Source organism: Thunnus thynnus, chromosome 19 (assembly GCF_963924715.1).
Source record: "Thunnus thynnus chromosome 19, fThuThy2.1, whole genome shotgun sequence".
NCBI classification, from domain to species: domain Eukaryota; kingdom Metazoa; phylum Chordata; class Actinopteri; order Scombriformes; family Scombridae; genus Thunnus; species Thunnus thynnus.
The window spans coordinates 15,401,969-15,426,255 of NC_089535.1; the positions used below are offsets into that span (position 1 = coordinate 15,401,969).

At 40.2% G+C, this 24,287-nt stretch overlaps 1 protein-coding gene across 2 annotated transcripts in view; it reads left to right on the forward strand.

Annotated features, from left to right (window-relative positions):
- The window catches only part of unc5cb (unc-5 netrin receptor Cb), a 124,141-nt gene that overhangs the window by 88,486 nt on the left and 11,368 nt on the right, over positions 1–24,287 (forward strand). Inside the window, exons 5-10 of one of the 2 annotated variants that reach the window (XM_067573831.1) lie at positions 9,392–9,572; positions 12,823–12,990; positions 13,258–13,422; positions 17,310–17,366; positions 20,228–20,419; positions 22,687–23,049. In XM_067573831.1, coding sequence (XP_067429932.1) covers positions 9,392–9,572; positions 12,823–12,990; positions 13,258–13,422; positions 17,310–17,366; positions 20,228–20,419; positions 22,687–23,049 — 1,126 coding nt within the window. The remainder of the gene's footprint in view (positions 1–9,391; positions 9,573–12,822; positions 12,991–13,257; positions 13,423–17,309; positions 17,367–20,227; positions 20,420–22,686; positions 23,050–24,287) is intronic. The other variant, XM_067573832.1, reaches the window with a different exon arrangement.

Here is a 24,287-nt window from a genome sequence, read left to right on the forward strand (position 1 = left end):
AATATTTTGCAGTTGTCAGGAAAGTATTCTGCCGAAATCAGCTATAGTGCCAGATTTTTGCAGCTGGAAGAGACGAGGAGTTACCAAAGTAACTCACACACGCACACACATACATTCAAAGAGCCATTCTGCAGAATCAAAGTAAGTCAGTCACAATTAATTTTGATCTCAGATTGCAAAGTGGCATTCCTTTACAGTATGTGATTTGATCCAGCATCCAGTTCTGCATTGTTCCTTTGTCTTCCCACTTTTCAAATGATTTGCATTATAGGTTGTCATGATGGTTTACCACAGTAATGACATCCTGTGATTCTATTTAAGTGGTTTTGAGACTTTGTTGGCTTTCCTGCGGGGGCTGTTGCCCTGAAAACTAAACATTATGCTGAATAATCAGGATTGCTCCTGTGATGATGCAGCATGTTTTCTTAACAGAAGTTCCCATCAGACTGAGGTATCCCAACCCTTGTTTTTGACAGATTATTCACACATTATACATTGATTTTCTCAAGTACGGCAAGTAACCGTGTAGTGTTGTCGAACGCATATACATATAGACACACATTCTGTCCCTCTCTCACACACACATACAAAGAAAACACGCAGCAGGCATTTATTTTGGCTCTCCTTGCGACCATTACCAATGGAACTTTGGCCTTGGAGGACTGAAATACTGTGAGTGAGGTTTCTGAAATTGCACAAGGATTCAGTCATCTGAATGTCTTGTATGGTCTGAATACATTAAACACTCACCAGGCTCCCTACAAGTCATTGTTACACGTTTCCATAGCCATGAATATTTGATATATACTTAATCAAGGGCAGACGGAAAATGGAACTGTATATGCTATTCTAGGAAGGAAGAGGGAAGGAGTGATTTGGCAGGAGAGGCTCTCTGCTGTGTTTCTGTGTTTGACATGGGCTTACTTTCTGAGTGCTGCCTATGGATATAGTAACAAAGGTGAAGATGAGGATAGAGGGCTTTCCATCAGCTCAACACAGAACCTTCCCTTTGAGATCCTCCATGAAGCTTTTTCATTAAAATCTAAAGGGCCTCTACACAAGTAACGGTCGACTCTTTTCATACTCAATAATATGTGTCAGGCTCATAAAATGGACTTAAATCTCCTTTGAGAAAGAATGCAGCTTTATTGTTCCTTCCTCTTTTCTTCCGCCATGCCCTCCATCTCCACTTCAGAGCACTTATCTCAGCCCTGAGAGAAAGACAAGAGTTCAGAGGTGATGCAGCACTGTGAGCTGCTGAGTCTGTTTCCATGGAAGCAGGATTTTAATTCAGGCATCTCCTCAGTCAGCCGGGGTCCTGCCGTGTTATCATGGGTAACGAGTCATTGATGCTCTGCGGGGAAGGGGCCCTGCTGCCATGATTAAGTCCATTGGCTTTACTGAGAAGAAAGCCACGAAATACAAAGCTCTTTACTTCACACTCCCTCATCTAGAGAAGTGAGAGACTAAGTCAGATGAATTTCGACAGCTGGATCAGCAGCTAGATCCAAATTCAAGGTTTCCTCATGTAGTTCTGTGGCTCCAGAAGGACAGTAGTAGTTTTGTTATTAGGCTCAAATTTCCTCTGTTTTTGTTATTGACTAAATGTACTGACTCTCGTCATCTAGGTTGAATATCTTGACTGTGGCCCTTTATAGAGATCCAGCAGCCACCTTTTCTGCACATCAGACCATGTAAATGTCAGTGATCACTGTTGATTTTTGGCCCAGTTCCACTTAATAAGCAAAGTGAAGGCATAACGCAAACAGTGGCTTGTTAGGTCACCTTGTCACCTGTTAAGAGTGGGCCAGGAATGTCAAGAGTAACAACATTTCAATGCCCTGTGAAAGAGGAAATGTATGTTCATTAAAGCTACCCGTGGGAGAGAGGGTGCCAGGAGGCCAGACCAAATCCCTGTAGCAACCAACCAAAGATTGCTCCTCAGGCACTTACCTGTCAATCATTGCAGTTTTCCCATGTAAAGGCTGTGATTTACTCTTAGTAGCCCAATATTTTTGAGCTCTGCTGTAGTCCATAAGTAGCTGCCATTCCTTCTCTCTAGGCTTTAACAAACATTTAGCTGTAAAATTTTGAAAAAAGGATCAGACCAGAAAGGATCAGACCACCAGATGAAAATAAAATATTATTCTTAATCAAACAGAGCATAGAAGCACGGCTTATGGCTCCAGACTGCTGCAATGATTTAAACTGAAATTGGAAAACAAAACCAAGGAACTACTACATGTGCTAAATGGGCTACAAGACCAACTTATATATTGCCTGTATTATAACATTGCCATTCTTTGTGTTTTGAATCAGTGGTTCACCTGCCATCATGGCTTTCTTCCAAACCCTAAAAGTAAACCTAGCTTCTTTGTTTACACTTCTAAAAAGGGCATAAAATGATTTTAAAATATCACGTTTCATTAAGCAACCTGGAACTGTAGGGAAAGCACATTGCTGGGTGCCAGTACTTTCATTTAACATGGTAATGAGAAGATAATGAGAGAGTTCTCATTTTTGGGTAAGAAGTTTCTTTATCACTTGAAAATAGTCTTTGAACTGTTTGCACTGAGCTCGTGAATTGGTTCCAGCATTTTTATCCTTGCTCCTGAAGGTTGTATTGTACACAGAGAGCGAGTACTGACCTCTATCACAGCACAAAAAGCCTCTCCCTTGGTGGAGTTATCGTCTAAGCTTTTCTAAAGGCCAGAGGAGACTCAAGGAGACCAAGGACTGCGTGCACAGAGTGTATTACACAGTTCTCTCACTGGCGAAAGCTGTAATAGTTTATATCAGTTTATCATTTAATATTTCTCATAAGATAGCGTGTGCGTGCCATGCCTCTCAGTAGCCAACTTGTAAATTCACTTGTCCACCCACCATGAGAATATAGAATAATAATTTTGGCTTAAAAACAAAAAGTATAATGGCAGAGATCCCATACTCACATCGTCACCATATAATTAACCGATCCTTGGGCCAAAGATGATTTGTACACCAAATTCTAAACAAATCCTTTTTTATACTGTAGATACCGCCTCAACAAACAAGACAAAAAAAGCAACGGTGGAGCTAGAACAAGGACCTAGTTCAAGAAATGGCTATTCTTCAGCAGACTAAGGCTTCAGGCAGGACTGAGCAGAAGGAGGTCATTACTCCTGGCTGGAGTCTCAGTGATCCTTCCTTTGTATGGACACATTCAGTAATAACCACTCCAACTCCACCTCTATTACCCAACCTCACCCTCCTGCCTCCTCCCATTCCTGCTCCTCCATATGCACCCTCACAAACACACACACACAGATATAAATACAAGTAGCACAGGCGAACACATACATACAAACATTTTTCTCATTGCATCTCAAGATATCACACCTTAGTGTATTTCGACTTGTTAATATTTATACAGCTCACATTTCCATACTTGTCACGCAGGCAGAACATATGGCTTGTTGTCTCATAGTGGATGATTGAATAATCAGTTTGTAACCTTTTGTGGCTCATTCTCCAGGTGTGTCATTCAAGCCTGGAGCGGATGTATGCTGTGAAAAAATGGAAATGAATAAATTACATCGGGTAGATAGTTAGACTTCCTGTGGAGAAGCAGGAGAGCTCATAATGACTTCTCTGTAGAAGAGTCTCGCACATTGCTGTGGAACATTTTTTTTTTTCTCCCCGTTCTTCCTTTTCACACCCCTTTTCCTCCCCCACACTCTGCTGTACGTTCTATTTCTGACACAACAGCGATGAGTAATGAATGGTTTTGCCTTGCACTGGTTCTTAACAAGTGAGTGGATTGTATACAGTGTGTTCTGTATATTTGGCTAATTAGTGTTGTGCTGGCACACCCTGGCAGAGCACAGAAACATCCCACTCAACAGTTACTCCCACGTCACTGCTGTAGCCAGGTCCGCAGACAGTAATGTTTGCTCGGAGAAGAAGCGACAGTGGACACTGAAACTCAAGGCTAAATGTGCCTCCACCCTAAAAGAGACGGTCTAGCCACACAGAGACCAACACTAATAGCACATTTTGGTGCTACTTTTTAACTTGAAAGCCTAAATTGTACACATTTATCACAAGGCAGTTGTCCTCATACTTCTACAAATGATAATCAACTGTCAAGTAGTACGTGAGGTTAAAGGTCCCACAGAATAAGCACTTGAACTTTCAGGAAAAAGTGCATCTTCAGTGGTGAACACATGCTTCTCTGTAGGACCAATGAAGTCATCACAAATTTCTGAACAATTCAACTTTTCTGTCCATCTTATTGGTTTACATTTGACTCATATACTGTTACTTACATTTGACTCATATGCTTATATTGTCTAATGCTCTGCTCCATGTCATTTTAACAGGAATCACATTAAGGAAGTATTGACACTATTCAGTGGAACCTTAAATGGAGAATATATCCATGTAACTTTAATTTTATTGTAATAATAACAACACACAAAGTGGTATATGTCTGGCTTCACCTATATTTATACACCTTGCCGTGGATTTTTCATGATCTAGTTTATGTGCTGTTCTTACTAGTGACCAGTGTTCACTTGAAGGCAAATACCTGGTTGATACAACGTGGTAATGTGATGTTTCCCGACTTACAAGGAGGATTAGCTGAAAATGTCATTAAAAGATAGGTTCACAGTTTTCAAGTCTGTCTTACAACAGTAGGTGATGCCCATATGAGGACTGAAGCAGGTTTTGCTTGCTGTAATCATTCCTCCTGTTCATACCAGCTGTTTAAATATCTCTTCCTAACACGAGTTGACTGTAAGTGATGGGTGACAAAATCCACAGTCCTCATTTTGTGTAAAAATACATTCTGAAGTTTATCTGAGGCTTATATGTGGCTTCAGCAGTCTGAGTTAGTCAAATCAAGAGAATACATTCTAAAGTAACAGTCTTTTTAGTGAAAAATTCCCTTTTTTCCTACTATCCTTCCACTGCAGCTGCACTAGAGGAAACACTGTCCAAGGGAACAAAAAAAAGGGAATTTTGCACTCAAAAGACTTATTTTGGAAGTTATGCACTTTATTTGACTAACTCAGACTACTGAAGCTCATATAAGATTCAAATAAACTTTTGAATATATTTTTGCACAAAATGAGGACTGTGGATTTTGTCCCCCCATCATTTACACATTTCAGAGGATCCAGCCCCTAAAATGAGACACAGTTTCAGTCTGTCAAAGGCATCTACAAGTCACTACAGCTAAAGACAAGATGTTGAAAGGCCTATACTGACCTACTCTGTCTGCTTGATCATATTAATGAAACAGGGCACCTGTACACAAGGTCTCTATTGGCCTGTATGTCACTGATTCACAAAGAACATCAGTGATTTCCCTTCTCCACACTGTACAGCACCTCCTTTGACATATCTCTTTTTCTAACCTGTCTTTATTTTCCTCTACCATCCAGTATATATAGATCTATGGATTTTCCAGATCTAAAGAGATGAAAAACCTGTCTCTTCTCAGTGGGATCTTCTTTGGTTACCTCTTGCTTTATTGCTTCTCTTTCACTTCAGCTCTTCAATTAAAAGTCACTGCTTAGTAAACTTTTTCCTCCCTAAAGACGCGTTTGTTTTTTCTTGTCTGTCCTTGGCTCTCAGTGGTGATATATCTTCCTCCTGATGTGTCCTCCTCTGCTACCTGTCTTGCTTTTTGTCCATCTCCTTCTCTTCTTCTCTAGGTTTATGTTGAACTCTTCCCTTCACACTGTCTTTCTCTCTCTGTCACTTGGCTGCCCCCGACCAGACAGGAAGACTCCCTCTCTTTATGACAGCTGACATGTGGCAATTTCCCTTCGTTAATGACAAGAAATGTGCCAATTACCTCTCCAGATGTTCCACTGCCAATCAGACACTAACGAGCTGTGAGTGCATGAGTGTTTGTGTATCTGTGTGTGCGTGTTTGAATGTGCTGGCATGAGAAAAAGTTGGACAAGTGCTATGTGTGATGTAGTCTTCTGCTGAATTTTAATCATTTGAAATCTTTTCACAAGTGTGGCGCAGCGTTTGGCTTACCTTTTCATCTCTGGTTTTATAAATGAGTCCTAATTATAGTCGGAACAGAATAAATGATGGGTGAACTGTTGCTCACTTTTGCTCCCTCACACACACACGTTCTCACTTCTGACACGAGTTTCTACCACTTTCTATCCCTCGTCACTGTGGCTCCCTCCCACCCCTACATCTGCACTGAAAAGCTCTTTTGTTGAATTTTTAATTACCTTCTCATATAAAAGTGCTCTTGACATCTGAACGCAGTTTGGAGAGGCTGCTGCCTCTGTGATTGGTGCAAAATTGGATAACCACCTCTTTGTATCAACTGTCAATCTCTATTCTAAGAACAGACCTTTCACTTCTGTGCTCTGCACACACTGATGTGAGCACCCAGAGACCAAATATTTATCAAGTCCACAAAAGCTTTGTTTCTCTTGTTTGCATCATCTTTATTTATCTTATTAGAGTTTTGTTCCCTTACTCTTCAGCATGACGTAGGAAACAAAGGACACACAAAATGGCAATTATATCACTGTCAAATCTTTGTTCTCTACAGGGTCCTTCTCTCTGGTCGTGTTAGTCATATTTGTTAGTTTCATTCAGTATTACAGACTGATGGTGATATTGTAACACAAAACACACATACTTCTCAAATAAATGTACCGTTTGGTAATCCTTTTTCAATAAATACATTGATGCAAGCATTATAATCACTGTAATCTCCAATCGTGTGGATATGTACCATTCTTTATAAACTATACTGATTTAGTTTTAACAGTGAATCATTGCTTACATAGTGATTACAGGTCTGATATCAAGATAATGCATCAGAGTCACCTTTATCGTATATTTATGTGATAAGAGGACCTTTACAAAAGATATTTTCAGTGTTGAAACCTCTAGGAGAAAATATCTTTGCTATTACTAGAAGCTTCAAAGTCGTGGCAGATGTCCAAGTGTCACCTCAGCATATGTCAAAACACATTAGTCGTAATAAAATTAAAACACAAGCCAGTTCAATATCACAGTACCAAAATGCCTAATTTGATTCATACGGACATGCTTTGCTATAAAGTCTTTGAGTAAAAAATGTTCTTCAATTTACTTTGATAAAGCATTATTTGCATCATCATTCTTAATGAATGTGTTTTTAGCGATGGAGGTTTTAGTCTACGTAATTTCAGGCACAACAATGTATAAAAGAGTAACAACCTGTGATACAAATTGTCAACAAAATGACAATGAAAATTGACAATTTTGTATAATTTTCTCACAGTGACTTCCTTCACTACTTAAATAGTACTAAGGCAGGAATTCCATCACATGCACTGTTAACACAGAATAGATATTTTGTGTCTTGTGTCTTCATAATACAGCTCTCACTGACGTGTAATAATAAACCTGTTTTCATTAAACATCTAGTTATAAATTAAACGTAAGCTAATAACTTCCTTTTCTTTTAGTTTTTGTGTGTGGTAAGAGTTATTCTTAATGCTGCAGCACCATGTTGAGGAATGAAAATCATTTCTAAAAATCAATCTGTAAGTGATGGACAGATGTAATGCATCTCCTACGCATCGCAACTTATGTCATACTGCAGTTTATTGCATTGTGCTCGTGTGTGAGAGAGGTTTCATTTCAGCTAGTAGACAGCTGGTGGGGGAATCCTATCCTTTCTGGCTCCATGAGATTGATTCAGCTAATACGTGCTTACAGAAGAAAACACTCACACCACGAAATCAGGAGAGAATACACATCATGCTTACAATGGGCCGGCTGTGGCTAAGGAGGTAGAGCGGGTTGTCCACTAATCAGAAGGTCAGTGGTTCGATCCCCGACTCCTCCGGTCCTCACGTTGAAGTGCCCTTGCGCAAGATTCTGAACCCCAAAGTATGTGAGTATGTGTGAATGGGTGAGCATAGCAACATTGTGGGGCGCTTTGGGAAGGAAGCACTGTATCGTTCCTGATGAGCAGGTTGGCACCTTGCGTGGCAGCATCTGCCATCAATGTATGAATGTGTGTGTGAATGGGTGAATATTGACATGTTGTGAAGCACTTTGAGTGGTCGATAAGACTAGAAAGGTGCTGTATAAAATGCAGTCCAAAGGTTTACTATAAAGCGCTGCAGATATTAAGTTTGCATCTAGTGTTTGTTCAGGTGTAAGTTTGTCATGTCGGAAAAGGTATCTTATGGTTTATGCAATGTTTGTATGTGTTGTATGCATTGATTTGAAAGAGGCCTGGGTTGGAAGAGTTTAAGTGTGAAATAATTGTGAAGTGAAGTATTGAAAATATGTTCTTCTCAGCCCCTCCAGTGTGTTCACTCCACTGGATAATAGAGCAGGCAGCCTTGCTGAGGTGTGACGCTGATGGCATCTTTGATAGTGTATGTCATTTCAGGCTAGATTCTAGTGAGGCTGGCGATGCATATAACCCAGTGTGTGTCACAATCAGTCCATCTTTTCTTTTGAGAAAGTTCTAACAATGCTGGTTTTACAACAATGGCCAATGTGTTGTACTTATCTGTACCACTACATGCAGTTTCTGTGTTGTTCGTAAGAAATCCAACAACAACAGTGAGCCCACAGACTTTTTTGTCTTGGCAGGACTCATATCAGGTTATTGCCCCACTTTTTTCAAGATAGTTTATCTCTCATGAGAGAGATCCTATATAAACATCCTGCTTATCTTTGCCAGTACTGCTCCTTGGTGTCTTATCTCTTATCAGGTCCCGCTCCCCATAGGATATCACAATGCACAGGAAGTTAGTTGTTTGCCAGGCCTCCTCATCAGTGGACAGCCTCTTTGAAGAAAACCAGAGAACCAGGAAATATTTTTGAATCAAAGTGGCTGCAGAGGTGGCATGTGTTATTCTTGTCGAAACCTTTACACCCCTTGAAGAGTTAAAGGATCTTGGTGATTTACAGCCAAATAAAGACTCTAAATGGCCCCCTGCTCTGTGATAGTGCCAGGAGTTCAATATCAGTATCATTTAGAGAAATGAAACTCATAAGAAAAGGTCAGAGTGCCTCTCAGCTTCAGGAATTGTGGAGAGTTTTCTTTTCTCTACTGTCTGACAATGGTGTTGCTATTGTAGTGCTTTGTTCTAAGGGGAGAATAAAAAGAGCATGGTAGCTATTGACTTTTTGTAGCAGGACCTCAGAGACAAACGGTTGTGCTTGAATCGTGGCACTCACTGAAATGTAAGGCGAAGACGAGAAAAACTACAGCAGCTTAAACATATATAGCTGTACACAATTTAATGAGGTCAGCCCGTCTTATATCTCCACTTACATCTTCTGTTTAAAATACGTTTCTGTTGTATCCGAGATGTTTGTCTTTTCTCATTTTTTCATGTTGTCTTCTTCTTCTTAGGTGGAGTGGTTAAAGAATGAGGAGGTTATTGATCCCGCAGATGACAGAAACTTCTACATCACCATTGACCACAACCTGATCATCAAACAGGCCCGCCTTTCTGACACCGCCAACTACACTTGCGTGGCTAAGAACATCGTGGCCAAGAGACGGAGCACCACCGCCACAGTTATTGTCTACGGTAAACTACTGTCTTATACTTAGCAACACAGTCAACGATATCTACCATTACTCTCACATCTCCTGACCTCATCCACTTCAATGGTCACATGGGAGATGAAGTAAAGTCATAAACGAGTGGAGAGGGAAAAGTGTGGAATTCCTATAAGAAGTCAGCTCAACTCTAAATAAAACACATTTCAAAGTCACTCTGCATAAAGACAGTCCCTCTCTCATTTTGTTCATGCCTGAAGGTGTGCAAGGAATGGATTATTTGTGATTTTCTGAACTGCGAGTGAAGTGCTCATGTGGCTGAACCATACTTAAAGAGACCCCCGCTGTGGTTTCACACAGACTCACCCACTGTCTCACTAACATCAACTAACATGACTGTTATTGCTCAGCGCGGCTGTGAAGTTAAACTTCAACGCCTGCTGGAGGCTACTAAAGACATAAAAAATGACACATGAAGCAGATGCTCCTTTCAACCTGAGACATTGTTTTTCTGCATGGAACAACTATTGGCTTGATAGCTCATTTAACTGAGGGCAACAGGGTTCATCCTGTGCTTGAAGGGACTCCTCATAATACTGCTGATTTACCTCTGGGGATTAAGGAACACACATACACACACAGACACACACACACACATCTACAGAGCTTTGTAAATTGAGCTCCATATCATGTGAATTTGTTCCTCTTTGTTGCTGTCTTCCAACATTGTCCTTTCAATACTCATAGTATTTCATTATGTTTTCTATTTTTGAGGTGTAGGTGCTTCTTTATTTTTCCAGTTTTGTAATATTAGCTTCTCATAAACTAAAGATGAAAAAAGAAATTTGCCATCCAGATGAGTATCTTATTTTCCCAACATTTTTAAAGAGACAAATCATTAGTGAAAATGCAACTTTACAATTATAAGTTCTTGAAATCCATCTTTCAGTGTTCTCCTGAGTCTAATTTTATCACAATACCAAAAGATATGTATTAAGGGGTCACTCTGCGTGCCACATTTTAAACATCTATCCAAAGAGCTGGTGTCAAACTTAATAGATATAGTCAGAAATATGTGCAGAAATTTTGGCAGCCACATCATCTTGAAAATATTTAGTCTACTTATTAAATTGATCTTCAAATTAGACCACCTTCCGAGGTTTTGCTTAAGGTCTTTAATTAATACAAGAGAATTGTCTTTGTATAGGTATAACTTATCTGCTCTAATATAGCAATAAAGGTATTTCATATTCCTTGTTTGCACCTCAAATTGTTAAGAGTTTCCAAATTAGTTAAACATTTGTCCATTACCATTAATTCTGTTTTTCCTTCATTCATTTTATAACCTGATAGCTTCAAAAAATTTTCAAACATAATTTCAATTACATATGTACATTACTTAAATAGAGTAATAAATCATCAGCAAATAAACTAAATTTGTAATGCTTCTTACCAATTGTAATGCCACTTAATTTTTCTGTCTGTCTAATTTTTTGAGCCAAACGTTTGGTTGCTAATGCGAACAGGGAGGGTGATTAAGGGCATCCTTGAGCTGTGCCTCTACTTAAGGGAAAGGGTTCTGAAAGAATTCCATGTGTATATACTTGTGCCTTTCATGATTTGTAGATTGTTTTTACCATATTAATAAATTTAAGTGGAAGTCATAAACCTCTAACACTTTATACAGACAAGGCCATTTGAGTCGGTCGAAAGCTTATTCTGCATCAACCGCCATTAGTGGTAAATCCTTCTCATACTTCTTGGCATACTGTATTAAAGATAGACATGGTCTAGCATTGGTTTTTAAATCTGTGTTTTGTGTAAATCCGGTTTGATTGTGATGGATAATATTTGGTATGATTTGTGCTAGTCTGTTATTTATGGCTTTAGTAATATTTTTTTTTATTACAATTAATTAAACTAATAGGTCTGAAATCAGAAGGTCTATCACAATGTCTGCCTGGCTTCTTGAAACTGATATTTTCACTAGCGTTAAGTTTCAAATCCATGAAGCTTTCACCACTTTTCCCTGTCTCCCTCTGAGCAGCTTTCCTGGACGGACTGGAGGTGTGGTGTTGTTAGCATCCTTGTTGTTTTGCTTATCACTTACAGTTAAGTGAACATAGAGAACAATGTGGCTAGCAGCGGATCAGTGTAAGGATGATGTAGAAACACAAATCGAGAGCATATTCCAGGGACAAGGGTCTCTGTCTCTACAAGGATTCCCTGTCACTTAAGCAGTCTATCAGGGCTAAGTGTCGAAAAACCGCTTTGATGTCAGCTCATCCTTGAGAGACAGAACCACAAGTTACTGCATCTGTTTGTGCTGTCCTTGCCTCTTTATCCCCCTTTTCTAAAATGTGATACTCGCCCATTTTTGCACAATTGTGCTGTGTGTGAAAGCGCATATACTCCGCCACAAAGCAGTACAAGAAACTCAAACGATGAGGGATAGTTGTGTCTGACACTGGTGATGAAAAAGTGAGAAGGACAGGGAGTGCGTTTTTAGCCCAGTGATTTTCAGCCCAACCCGCAACAAGGACACTGGAAACAGGAGCACAAACTGGCAACAAAAGAGAAAAATAATGGGAGAGAGTGTGTGGGGGGAGAAAGAGGGAGAAAGAAGATAGAGCCATAATCCACGGAGGAAAGAAAGCAGACAGTAAAGAAATGTGGGGCTTTGGCAGTCTTCCCCTAGAGTCCAATATTTTGGGCTTCACTCATAAGCATGTCACATTTGAAAGTCGGAGACTCCAAGGGGCCCAGTTCTACCATCTCAAATGCCACAGACTTGTTCTCAGCCACAAGCCCTGGTGTCACTCTGCACTGGATTTAGTCGCTGACAGAGATGGATGGGAGAGGGAAGAGAGGCATTAGGAAGAATCAGTGAATGGAAAATGTAGCAATCTGACCAGATTTTACTGTCTGGCTGCATGGTAAAGTAATGACCTGAGATTTCAGGGTCAAAAAACAGAGACTCTACAGTGTAGACACATTTAATAATGAGCATTTTATAATAGGCAAATAACTGTAAAGAGATGTCTTAGAAACTTAATCAAATTCATATCTAATGGCTATATTCAGTGTCTCTCTCTGTTTTTACTGCATTTTAAAGAACATTTGTTAAATTTGTAATTAAATTTTATCCCAAATCTTTCACCCCAATCTATGCATTTTCATGCTTTTGCTTCCTTTAATAAAACTCTGACAATAAACCTTGTTCAACAGGAAGCATTCTTAAGGATATTTTAACATGTTTTTATTTCTATGTATTCCAGTAAATGGCGGATGGTCGACATGGACAGAGTGGTCGGTGTGTAACAGCCGCTGTGGTCGTGGTTACCAGAAACGCACACGCAGCTGTACCAACCCAGCACCACTCAACGGCGGCGCCATCTGTGAAGGGCAAGGCATCCAGAAGCTGGCGTGTAATCCTCTCTGCCCAGGTATGGTATAAAATAACAATACGCCCACTTTCTAGTGGGCGGAAAGGGTTTAGGTGCACAAAACTAAATACATAAAATATGATGCAACTTTGAGTTTGCATATTTCACTCTGTTTGTACCTCCACCCTTATGTGTGTGTCTCTCTCCCACATATCCTTCGCTGTCTGAATCACGTATCCACTCACACTCACGCACCCATTTGTCTTCATCTTCTCATTGGCCATATCGTTCACTCGACCCTCATCTGTCCTGTCTGTTGTGTGGTAGTGGATGGCCTGTGGACAGAGTGGAGTAAGTGGTCCACCTGTGGGACAGAGTGCACCCACTGGAGGAGGAGAGAATGCAGCGCTCCAGCACCCAAAAACGGGGGAAAGGACTGTGAGGGCATGGTGCTCCAGTCCAAGAACTGCACTGATGGGCTGTGCATGCAGAGTGAGTACCCAGCTAATCCTCTGCTACTCTCTCTGACCTGCCAACAAAAGAAATTTCTTCACCCTTTGACCATGAGTTTCAATCTGCTTCTTCATCACCATGCTGTGTTCACATCTACACATAGCACTCTCACCTCACATAACTGTCTCTCACTCATTCTGTTTCACTTCACTCATACATAAACAATAAGACTTGCTAAAACGCCTTTTTCTCTGTCTCCCGCAGTAGATCTGTTTCTCATGCATAACACACAAAAGCTGTTGGACAAAAGTGACATAAAAGCAGAACCACTGCACATCTTTTCCTGTGTCAGCTCTGCTGCAAATATAAGCATATGTTAAAAAAAGGACTCTGCCACATGGGGAAGCACTCTAAGTAATTATCCTTGTCACAGGCTAAGCATTTGGGAGTTATATTTAAAATAAAAATAAGTGATTATATTGTAATTACATGAGGGGGGTCACAACCAGCAGGTTGCTCTGATTACTACCTTAATTTAAAAACTCTGGATTCCTCAGGTCCAATGAGAGGAAACACGAGGCCACAAAGTGGCACAAGCGTAGACTTGCTGCTTTTCCTGAGCTAGCAATTACATATGTTGGAAAGTGAGCAAGTATTGTACATGATCATTTTTTCTTACAATGATCTCAAAGTACACAAGCAACTCCAGGACGCACCAACATTTCTTTCTCATAAATCACATTTTTTCTATTGGTTTTCCTGTTTTGTTGCTAACAAAAAAGGGCCAAAGCCAGTTTGTGGTGCACCCAGATATTTTTCCGCAGGCAAAGAATTATTTTCTGCTTCTCTTTCTTCTAGCAGCAAAAAAGCCACGGTGTTCAGTTGGGCCAACAATACTGCTTCCTCTCCCTTTTAATACATTCACAGATTGGAATCATGCTGCAGTTGCCCTGACGTCCATGTTTGTGTGTGCGCGTTTGTTTGTGTGTGTGTGTGTGTTTACTGCAGTGTTAAGAACTTAAAGGGCAAAGTATCTGATACCCTGAACTTCATCTACTAAAACTTTGCCTTCTTTTCTGTGCCTATAATACTAAGAGAACAAGATGAGAAGGAGAGAGCTGCAAAGACTGCACTGTAACCATTTAAATTCAGTGTCTAGTTTAATAAAATTCCTCCCCAGTAAACATCTTTGAAGGTGTTAGACCCACACACTGTCACAGATGTCTCCATCGTATGTATAACCTACTACAGATGGTGATTGTGACACCAATAATATAACAGAGGCACGGTAGCTAGATGCCTTGAATTTGATACAGCTGGCCGTCAGTGTGTACAGCTGATCTGAGCTTTTGCTGCACCATGGGGTTGTAAACTGCTACCTGCAGTGTGGTGTCGACATGATGTACTATAGGTTACGGGTGACATCACATTGGCAGTCAATATGCATCTTTACGTGCAGCTGGCTGATGGATCTGCATGTCTCTGTCTAAAGTAAATATACACTGTATTGCATGTCCATATGTAGTGGGGACTGACAGGAAACTATGACTTCAGTGTTCAGTGATTTCATTTAACATTAGCATCAGTGGAATGTATTAGCTGATTTTATAGCAAGGTCATACAGTATGTCTATAGTGTATGGAAACATCAGGGAGCAATCTATGACAAGACCTACTCTTATTTATCTTATTTATCTTTTTTTATTTCCCTCTGCGGCACAACATACGTTCACCCCACACTTCCCCACCCTGCCGCACGCCCTCTGCAACTCAGCCTCTCAGAAGCATGAGTTCTTTGTAGATTGATGGCCAGTTTGCAGAGAATATAAAGCCATAATGATATAGATTTAGAATCATTTCAGGAATTGATTTTTTTGGAAGCTAAAAGGGTGAAGCCACTTATGTCAATGCTAATGACCATTTCCACAAGCATTTACAGTAGGAGAACGGCCCATTATCTAAAAGCTCACATTATAGCAAATATGATTGGGATTGGAAGTTGTGTGCAATCTGAACTCACCTCGGACCGCTGATTTGTTCCCTGCAGTGCAGGGCTGGGATCTGAGCAAACACGTGTCTGTGGATTCCATTGCAGCTTGATCTTATTTTCTGTTGTTTGAATTTATTTAAATTACTCCAATTGCAATCCATCACAGAAATCTGGCAAAGGAATTTGATACAGCAAGAACTGGAAATAGAACTTGTGATGCTCAGTCTCCATTGCTGTTCACTGTAAAAACACAACTGGCCCGAGTCAAAAAGGAAAGATTTATGTTATAATTTACTTTGAAGCTTGTTTATCACATTTAGCCTGTCGGGGAGTTGTCAGGGTTGGATATAACAAAGTTAAGTATCTACAGATTGATCTAGAGAGGTTGCACTTTGTCTGTTGAGATAGAACTTCCCAACTCTGACACATGAGTATAGTTTTCACAGTTCACTGAGGCTGGCCTGTGTAAATCTCTGTTTTGCACTCCCTCTGTGGTCTCTCCTCCTTAATGTTGATGTTGTTTTCCAAGCCTTTGGTAACCCCGCTCTCAGACATGACATTTTCTTGACATATTGATCTAGAGAAAGGGGGGCGAATACTCCAGCAAGGGCAAATGCTTCATTGCTATCAAACCCTAGAGACTGTAAAATCATGACTGTAAGGTTTACTTCAATATACAGTTATTTATCCTACATTTTCAACAGGCTATAGGTGATTGAAAAGATTTCATTACATATATCATTTTTGGTTAAGATATATTCATCACTAAGAAGTAGTAGAAGCAAAAAAATTACCTTAAGCTATTCAAGTGATGACATCAGTTTTGCCAGACAACTATCTCTCTCTTAGGTTGGAAATCTGCCATCTTCAAGGAAGTAATAGCTAAAACACAGACAGTGATTTCCTGTAGTACGGGCCCCCCTTCCTCCTTAGCTGTTGTCAGCAAAGAATAATCTTTGTCTGTCTGGGGCTCTGAGGTTTCCTTTGGAGCCCTCCCACTGAAGCATGCTTTTACTCTGGCTATACTGTAGACTCAGTCAGGATGAATAGAAACTCTACAGGATGGGTTCAAATGGGCCATCAGTTAGACTGACCCTGACAGTCACCTCCCCCTGCTCCAGCCCGTCCTCCCCGTTGCCTGATTACATGTACACACCAGCCCCATCTATCAAGCCATTGATTTTCCTGTCGGTCCACTTGTCTGCCTGTGGCTCTCTCCCTCTCCAATAAGGAGTACATTGTTTGTATAGTTGTTTATGGATGTCCCAGGGAGACTTAATATTATGTGCACTAGTGCACTATCCCTGGCTGTGCACCATGTCATTCTAACCTGCTTTTAGAAGTTACTCTTCACTTAAACACATGAACTGGCAACAACAAAGCCGACCAAAACCACAGTCCGGTCCAAAACTCATCTATTCTGAAGATTTTTCTCCAAATATCTGTCCTTCAACCTTCTTCCTCTTCATACTTTCCTAACATAATCATTTCTTTTATCGCGTGCACTACCTTCTCCATCCACCTTCAACTGACGGATGCAAGGCTGTTGGTTCTATTGACTCTGTTGGAGCCTACACTTTATCAGCCTCTCCATTCCCCTCACCTGCCAGCATCAGTCCTGCTGCTGCTGAGGCACTAAGCCCAGTTGATGGATCACGCCACTCCCTCACAGAACCTCCACCCCTCCCCCCGCTCTTCTCATCCATCTCTATACTCTATGCACAGATCTGGAGAGGAGGGGCCAAATCAAGAAAGATCACTTCCCTGTGTCATCACTCCTACTCATGAGTTTGTTGCTGTCTCATTTGTTGAGTTTGTTTTTCTGTTGGCTTAAATTTGATTTTCATCATCCCTCTCCCATCATCTTCCACCCTCCCTGCCCCTATCTTTACCTCCTTGACTCTCCCTCCCATCCACAATCCCTTCCTCTTTTCAAGGTTCCTTATATCAGAAGTCATCTGAGGCAAAAGACAAGAATGATTTGGGAAATCCATGTGAGTTATTGTTTTTTTTTTAATCATTTTTTTCCGTTCACATTATTTCTATATTCATTCTCATGTCTGTCTTTGTCTCTAATCTTGTTTGTAAGGACTTTATTGGCAGGTTGTGCACAAGGAATTTGCAATCACTCATTCAGAAAACATTACATTTTTGCAAACAGAAATGTTTCCTAAATTGTGTTTTTGCACTAAAAACATAAAACAAGAAAACAAAAACTTGCCCGTGATAGAATGATAATACATATTTGCCATTGTTCTTTCAGTACATCTATGTTTCGTTACTGCTATTCTGTTTTTACTTACAGATAGCCAACTCAGGGTATTTGCATTTGTTTGTCCTCTGTCATAATGTGTCTCTGCTAGCTGCCTGCCTGTTTACAGCCATGTTACTATTCTCTAACTCAGAGCTGACACTGCCCTTTACCCTGTTGCTCCTTGTGAACTTCAGCCTGACAGTTTGCCTCGCTGTCAGCTCAGGCGCTGAGTCTGGCAGAGAAGTTAACCCACTGTTTCTCTCTCAGTGTACATTTCTTAATATTTTTCTCTCTGTATCTCACCCTCCCTCTAAATCTCTGCGTCCTCACAGAGAATGGAGTGTTCAATAATCCCTTTCATTTCCATTTCTTGTACTTTCCCCTTTCTGACAATGGCTCATGTTCAAAGGGATGTATTAATCTAAGTGATACATTTCAATGCGTACACTTAGCAGGTTGCTGCCTTTATCATCAAAGCGTGGGTGGAAGATTGTTCGACTGAGGGGATATATGTTAAATAACTGCGGAGAAGCTTGGCAGAGGGAGCGCAGTGAATTTACATTTTCAGACTTTCATCGCTGACTCCTTGCTCTGTTTTCTGTTCGTGTCTGAGCAAGAAGAAGGATTAGAAGCCTAACATATATGAGGATATATCTTGACACTCCTCTTTAATGTGATGTCTCAGTTAAGGCTGAATAGAGAGGGCCAGACCACATATGTCCTTTCTGGGGACTGAGTGAATCAAGCCTTAGAAATGCCCACAGTGTTAACTCTTTAATTGTGGCCATTCAGTAGAGCTTAATCTAAGGAGAAAAAAAATCCACTTTTTCTAATCAGCATGTTTGTGCTGTGAGTGAAAGGGAATTCCCATGTGAGGGTAATACCCAATTTCATTGCAACAGAGATTCTCTGAGAGCATGAAATTGATCAGTCGATTGTGTACTTGTTTAATTAGATTTTAAAATTGATTTATTTCCAGCCCTACCTATAGAGAAGAAAACTATGCACTTTTTTTTTTACTTTTGGAGACTAAGTACAGTATGTGATACTTGGTGATAAATATTACACAACTTTATGCTTTTCAGTTGTCACAAAAGCACTCTGCTCTAGCTTTTCTTCTTCTACTCCTTTATCCTCCTTTGTGCAAGAGAACACAGGAGACACAGATTGAGTGCAATCCGTACCTCTAAGACACATGAGGCTAATTTACACAAATGCTTGCCATCTCGCATGCCCTGAATATGCTTTGTATGGATCTATGGCTGATGCTGCCATCTACTGGTATAGATTCTGTTCCATTTGCATACTCAAATTATCTCAGAAATGAAAGTATCTACCTTATTGAAATACCTCTGTGTCCCTCATTAATAAGTATGGATTTATATGCTTTAGTCTTTGACTTTTTGTAGAACCCCCCCCCCCCCCCGACATGTACTGTATGCATTCATACAGTATATGGAACAATGAACACACACATTCAGATACACAGGCTCACACATGCCTTTTGACATTTCCCTACCTCTAAAGAAGAGTTTTTTCCCCTCCATTTGTCAACTTGGTGACAGTGAAGGACATTCTTTACTAAAAACCACAGAGAGTTCAGACTGTCAGTAGGTATCCATTAAAAGGTCTGATCTGTAATGAGTGCCTGTCTGCAGTCTGCGTTTCTAGCAGCCACTATATCCATGCCAGGCCTTCTAATCACAGAGGTTTCTCCAGCTGGAAAGTGGACAGAAAGACTATGGGAGGGAGACATAGATGAAAGACAATTTGAGAAATGCAAGCTATGTCTAGATCTTATCTGCAGTGTGTAAGAACAAAGACAGAGACAGACTCTGAACTCTAACACAGCACGGTAATTTGAAGATGAAAACATCTATATCTCCGTCTTTGGAACTTTTGATCTAGCTTCTGAGCCCGCTTGTTAGGACAGTGTGTCATTGTGTTGCACTGGAACAGCCTTCCTTATTAATTGCGCTGGTGTGTATAGAGTTTATCATCATTACTTTATCTTTATTTTCTTGTTTATCTTTATGATGTAGTATACAACCAGTCTCACACATACTATGCCATATGGTTTCTTTCATGAATTATTACTAACATAGACACACTAGTCAAGACTCCAGTATATGTTTGTAGTAAGTTGGTATCTTTACTGTATAACTTCAGTTGAAATTGAATGTTAGATGGCAAAGCTGAAAGGTGAAACAGACCCAATGTTTCACATTAAACTCAGTACTCTACACTGTATGCGTCAATATCATGTTTTAATGGTGTCCCTTTTCATTTTTAATAATTAAGAGTGTCCTATGTTATTTCATCAACACCCAGACGCCCAGCAACAGCAAGCCAGCATTAACCACAATGAAAAAAGAAAGACAGGAGATATAGTGTATGCATTTATTTCCCAGTAGATGGTTATTAATATCCGGCTCAATTTTAAACCAGGATATTAGTCTGCTGATAATAGCTTCATCACAACTCCTGCATATTGAGAAAAAAAGGTTAATGCTGTTGATGTGAACTTATGAGATCTTAAAAGACTATTTTTCTCTCTCTGTTTTGTCTCTCTTCTCTGACCCCCACCCCCATGTTCTCCAGTGGCCCCCAGTACAGATGATGTAGCTCTGTATGTGGGTATTGTCATAGCAGTGATCATGTGCCTGGTTATCTCTGTCGTCGTGGCGCTCTTCATCTACAGGAAGAACCACCGGGACTTTGACTCTGACATCATCGATTCCTCTGCCCTTAATGGAGGCTTCCAGCCGGTCAGCATCAAGACTGCTCGCAAAGGTGTGGCACAGGATAGATATATATGTGTTGTTTTTTGTGTGTATGTGTGTAACATCTTGTTTTCAAATTCATATAGGCTGTCTATTTGAGTGTCTTTTACATCACCTCTAAGTGAGCTAGTGAACATCAGATGGCACTAGGATTGGGTATCATTTGAAATTTTCAGATACTAGCAACGATACTTGAGACAGTTAAACGAACTTAAGTTGTTAAATATTGTCGCAATACAAGAGGCTTTAAAAGAACTTGGACAAAATGTAATTGTCTAAAATTGTCAAAATTATTATTCAAGTCAATGAACATCAGATCGAAGAATGAGTAAACAAGACTATGATATAAGCAAGCGTTCGATATCAACTTTTGGTACCTGTCAGTGTTATTGAGGTTGGATATCCAGCCCTAGATGGCACACCTGTGTTGTCAGGCATTGGGAATCTCTTGCAACCTATTGCATTAACCTGGTTAGATATGTTTGACTGTTGATGTCTGTTCTGGCAACACGTGTGTTAGTGATGATGTGAATGTAAATGTGCCCTTTTGACTGTAGATGAACAGGAAGATTGTGAGAGAAATACAGACAGGATGTTTGTGCGGATGGGGTGATGAAATTAAAATGCTTGACGTTGTGAAGGGATGCCAAACTATGCACCTTCATTAAGGCATAATAAGGCTAGTCTGTATGTCACGTATTAAACTGTAATTAGATTCGGGCTGGTGACGCAGGACTTAGAAGTAAGACCGCAGAGACAGGTGGCAATGAGCTGGACTAAAAGACAGAGGGGAAACAGACAGATCAGAGTAATAATGTTGTAACTAGTCATTCCGGGGTTTGGGGAACAGAGAAAAATGAGAAGATAACAAAGACGGAGGCAGACAGTAGACACAGGAAAGTTTTTAAAATACTGTAGAAGAAGCATTGATGTCATAAATAATTGCTTGGGCAGCAAATGTACAGCTGGTATTTAGAGCCAAAATATTTGCGTAATGTGCTCTTTCTGTCATCCCTGTCAATGTCTGACTCACACACATCAAACATGTCCACTAATCCAGCACTGAACCCACGAAGAAACATTTGCAAGCAACATAGATTGTAGAGTTCATCCAATTTAAAAGTACAAATCATTTTGCACAAAAGTAAACCATATTTTAAAAAGATATTTTTAAGCCAGTTTAATTCATAGCAATCATAACAATTAAAGTCAGAACATAATCTTATTTGATTGCTGTAAGATGTATTTTGATTGTTATTGTTTCCAACAATATTTGCACCCCTGTGTAATCCTCCCCATTGAATTTGACATGGAAATAGATTTCCCTTTGATTACATAGGTTTCAACTCTATAATAAACTAATAGGGCTATCTTCATACATATATGCAGCAGTAATATAGATGTTAGCCTCTAGCTATCCAAATCAGTAGATGCCAGAACCAGATTACTGATGACAGGACCTGATGTTGATACTGTAGATAGACAAATCAAAGCCAGTCTGTATGTGCGGATCTGCTGCTCAAGTCGAGACATGCATAAAACACGTCAAACCTCATTTGATGTGAAGAACACAATGGTCGTTGACAGAAAAGTACATCCTCTCACACTCTGAATGCATATCAGTAATGTACCATACCTACACTACTATACCTAACAGTAACTAGTGGTCTACTTAGCATGAATTATAACAGCACAAACATTACCGCTACTAACACCTCAGCAACTACTGTACTACTACTAGAAAAAGATGGTAATGACAATAAATATTTATTCTGGCCATCTTTCTTCTCTTATTTGAATAACTTTTTTGACTTTCATTGACATCCGTATCATTTGGAAACTTGGTGTTGTTGGAAAACAGAGTGGGGTGGAGGCAGTGCAGGAGCTGGAGGACAGAGAGCTCCTATTGCCCTTGCTCCACCCACTCAGCCCAGCTATTGAACATTCATCCTTGTACCTACTGGGTAAACTGAGCGTTAGTGATGCCATCTGGTACTCATGAATCACAGCTGCGCCTTTAACTTCTCTGACTGAGTAATGTTTCTTGGTGGTGAAGTGGACTTCCCTAATGAGTGAAAAACAAATGAGTATAGCCAGACAGCAGCCTTACTGATTGCTGCCAACACTTCATTTCCTTGAGGTTATTTTGGTTTCAAGTTAGTTTCTCACCAGTTCTCCACAACCACAGTTGGAGAGATGAGATGAGTGTATGATTACCACAATAGTTCCCTAAGACATTTACTCTGCTTGACTGATGTCACTTTCTTTTCCTATCAGCTGATCTCCTAACAGCACCCCCTGACCTTACCTCAGCGGCCGCCATGTACCGAGGCCCCGTCTACGCCCTCCATGATGTGGCTGACAAAATCCCCATGACAAATTCCCCCCTGCTGGACCCCCTTCCCAACCTGAAGATTAAGGTGTACAACTCCTCAGGCTTAGTAACTCCACAGGATGACCTAGGAGGGGAATTTTCCTCTAAACTGTCACCCAAGCTACCACACTGCCTCCTGGACAACAGTGACAGCACGATGGGCCGTCGCACACAGACCCAGACGTTGCTCCGTACCAGGGACCCATCCTGCACTGCACTGGGCTCCTTCAGCTCCCAAGGGGGACACCTCATTGTGCCCAACTCAGGTACTGTACCACACAATGAGAGGAAGTGCTTTCACAGTTGTGTGTTGTGTTTTGATCTACAATTCAGTGCGTATTTATACTTTTAACCAGCCAAAATTGGTTGTGTATTTCAAAATATGCAGAGATAAACATAGTATAACAAAGAAATAAATGAGTTCTGATTCATGAAAGAGGATCTGCTAGTTCCAGCAAATTCTGTCATAGTCTGTCTTAAAACCCATTAGCTCTCTTTTGTCTGTTTTGATCAGAGCTGCATGTGTTCATCCACTCAGTGCCTCTCCTTTCAGGTACTTTGTGAGCTCCTCGTTACATGAGCATTTAGTTATAGTACCTCCTGTTGTGTGTATGTGCATATGAGAAGATGTGACTATGTGTGTGCATCTCCACATGTGTGCATACTGAAAGAATTAACCCCTCTCCACAGTATAGTCTGGCATGGAGAAGGGACCATCCATCAGCTCTTCTCTCTGTGTCCCAAAGAGGCCACTCATTCATTCATAATAGGCTGGTGATGATGTTCTCAGCCCAAAATGTTACCCCTGCAGATCTCATGAAATGAGCACTTGAACTCCCAGGAAAACCATTATGTCTTGGAAAAAGTGTCTCTTTCGTGGTGATCTGCTCTAGAGGTTGTACCTAGTCCAACCATTACGGTCATGACAAATAATCCTTTCGATCCATAACTAATAGCCCATTTGTTTACTCTTTGTACTCACCTGTTTCAACAGTAATTATATCACATTAATGAATTGATGATATTATTTTAAGGGATCTTTAAAATGAAAAACAAACTAGCAACACAGAACATGCATAACATGATAATTATGATCTTAATTATCATATTTTTGACAAAGAAAAAATATCATATGGCTCAGATTAAGACAAGTCATGGCTAACCTGTGATTCCATTTTTTAGACTTGCTCCATATGTCAATAAATAATGGAGATATGGGCATATTAGAGCTTAAGGTTTACAATAACGTGAAAAACCAGTTTTAGGTATCAAATATTAAAAAAAACATGTACAGTAGCAGCTCCATTGGAGTGTTGTTAATCTTTGCAAATTCTTCATAAACTATCCATTATACATGGAATGAAATACAATACTACATGTGTACAGTATATATTGTGTTATACATGTATGAGTTATGAGTTACCTCTGTACCTTGCCATTTCTACCAGGATAACCTTTAAATACACAGACAAGACTTTGAAATAATATGCTGAACCATATGTAA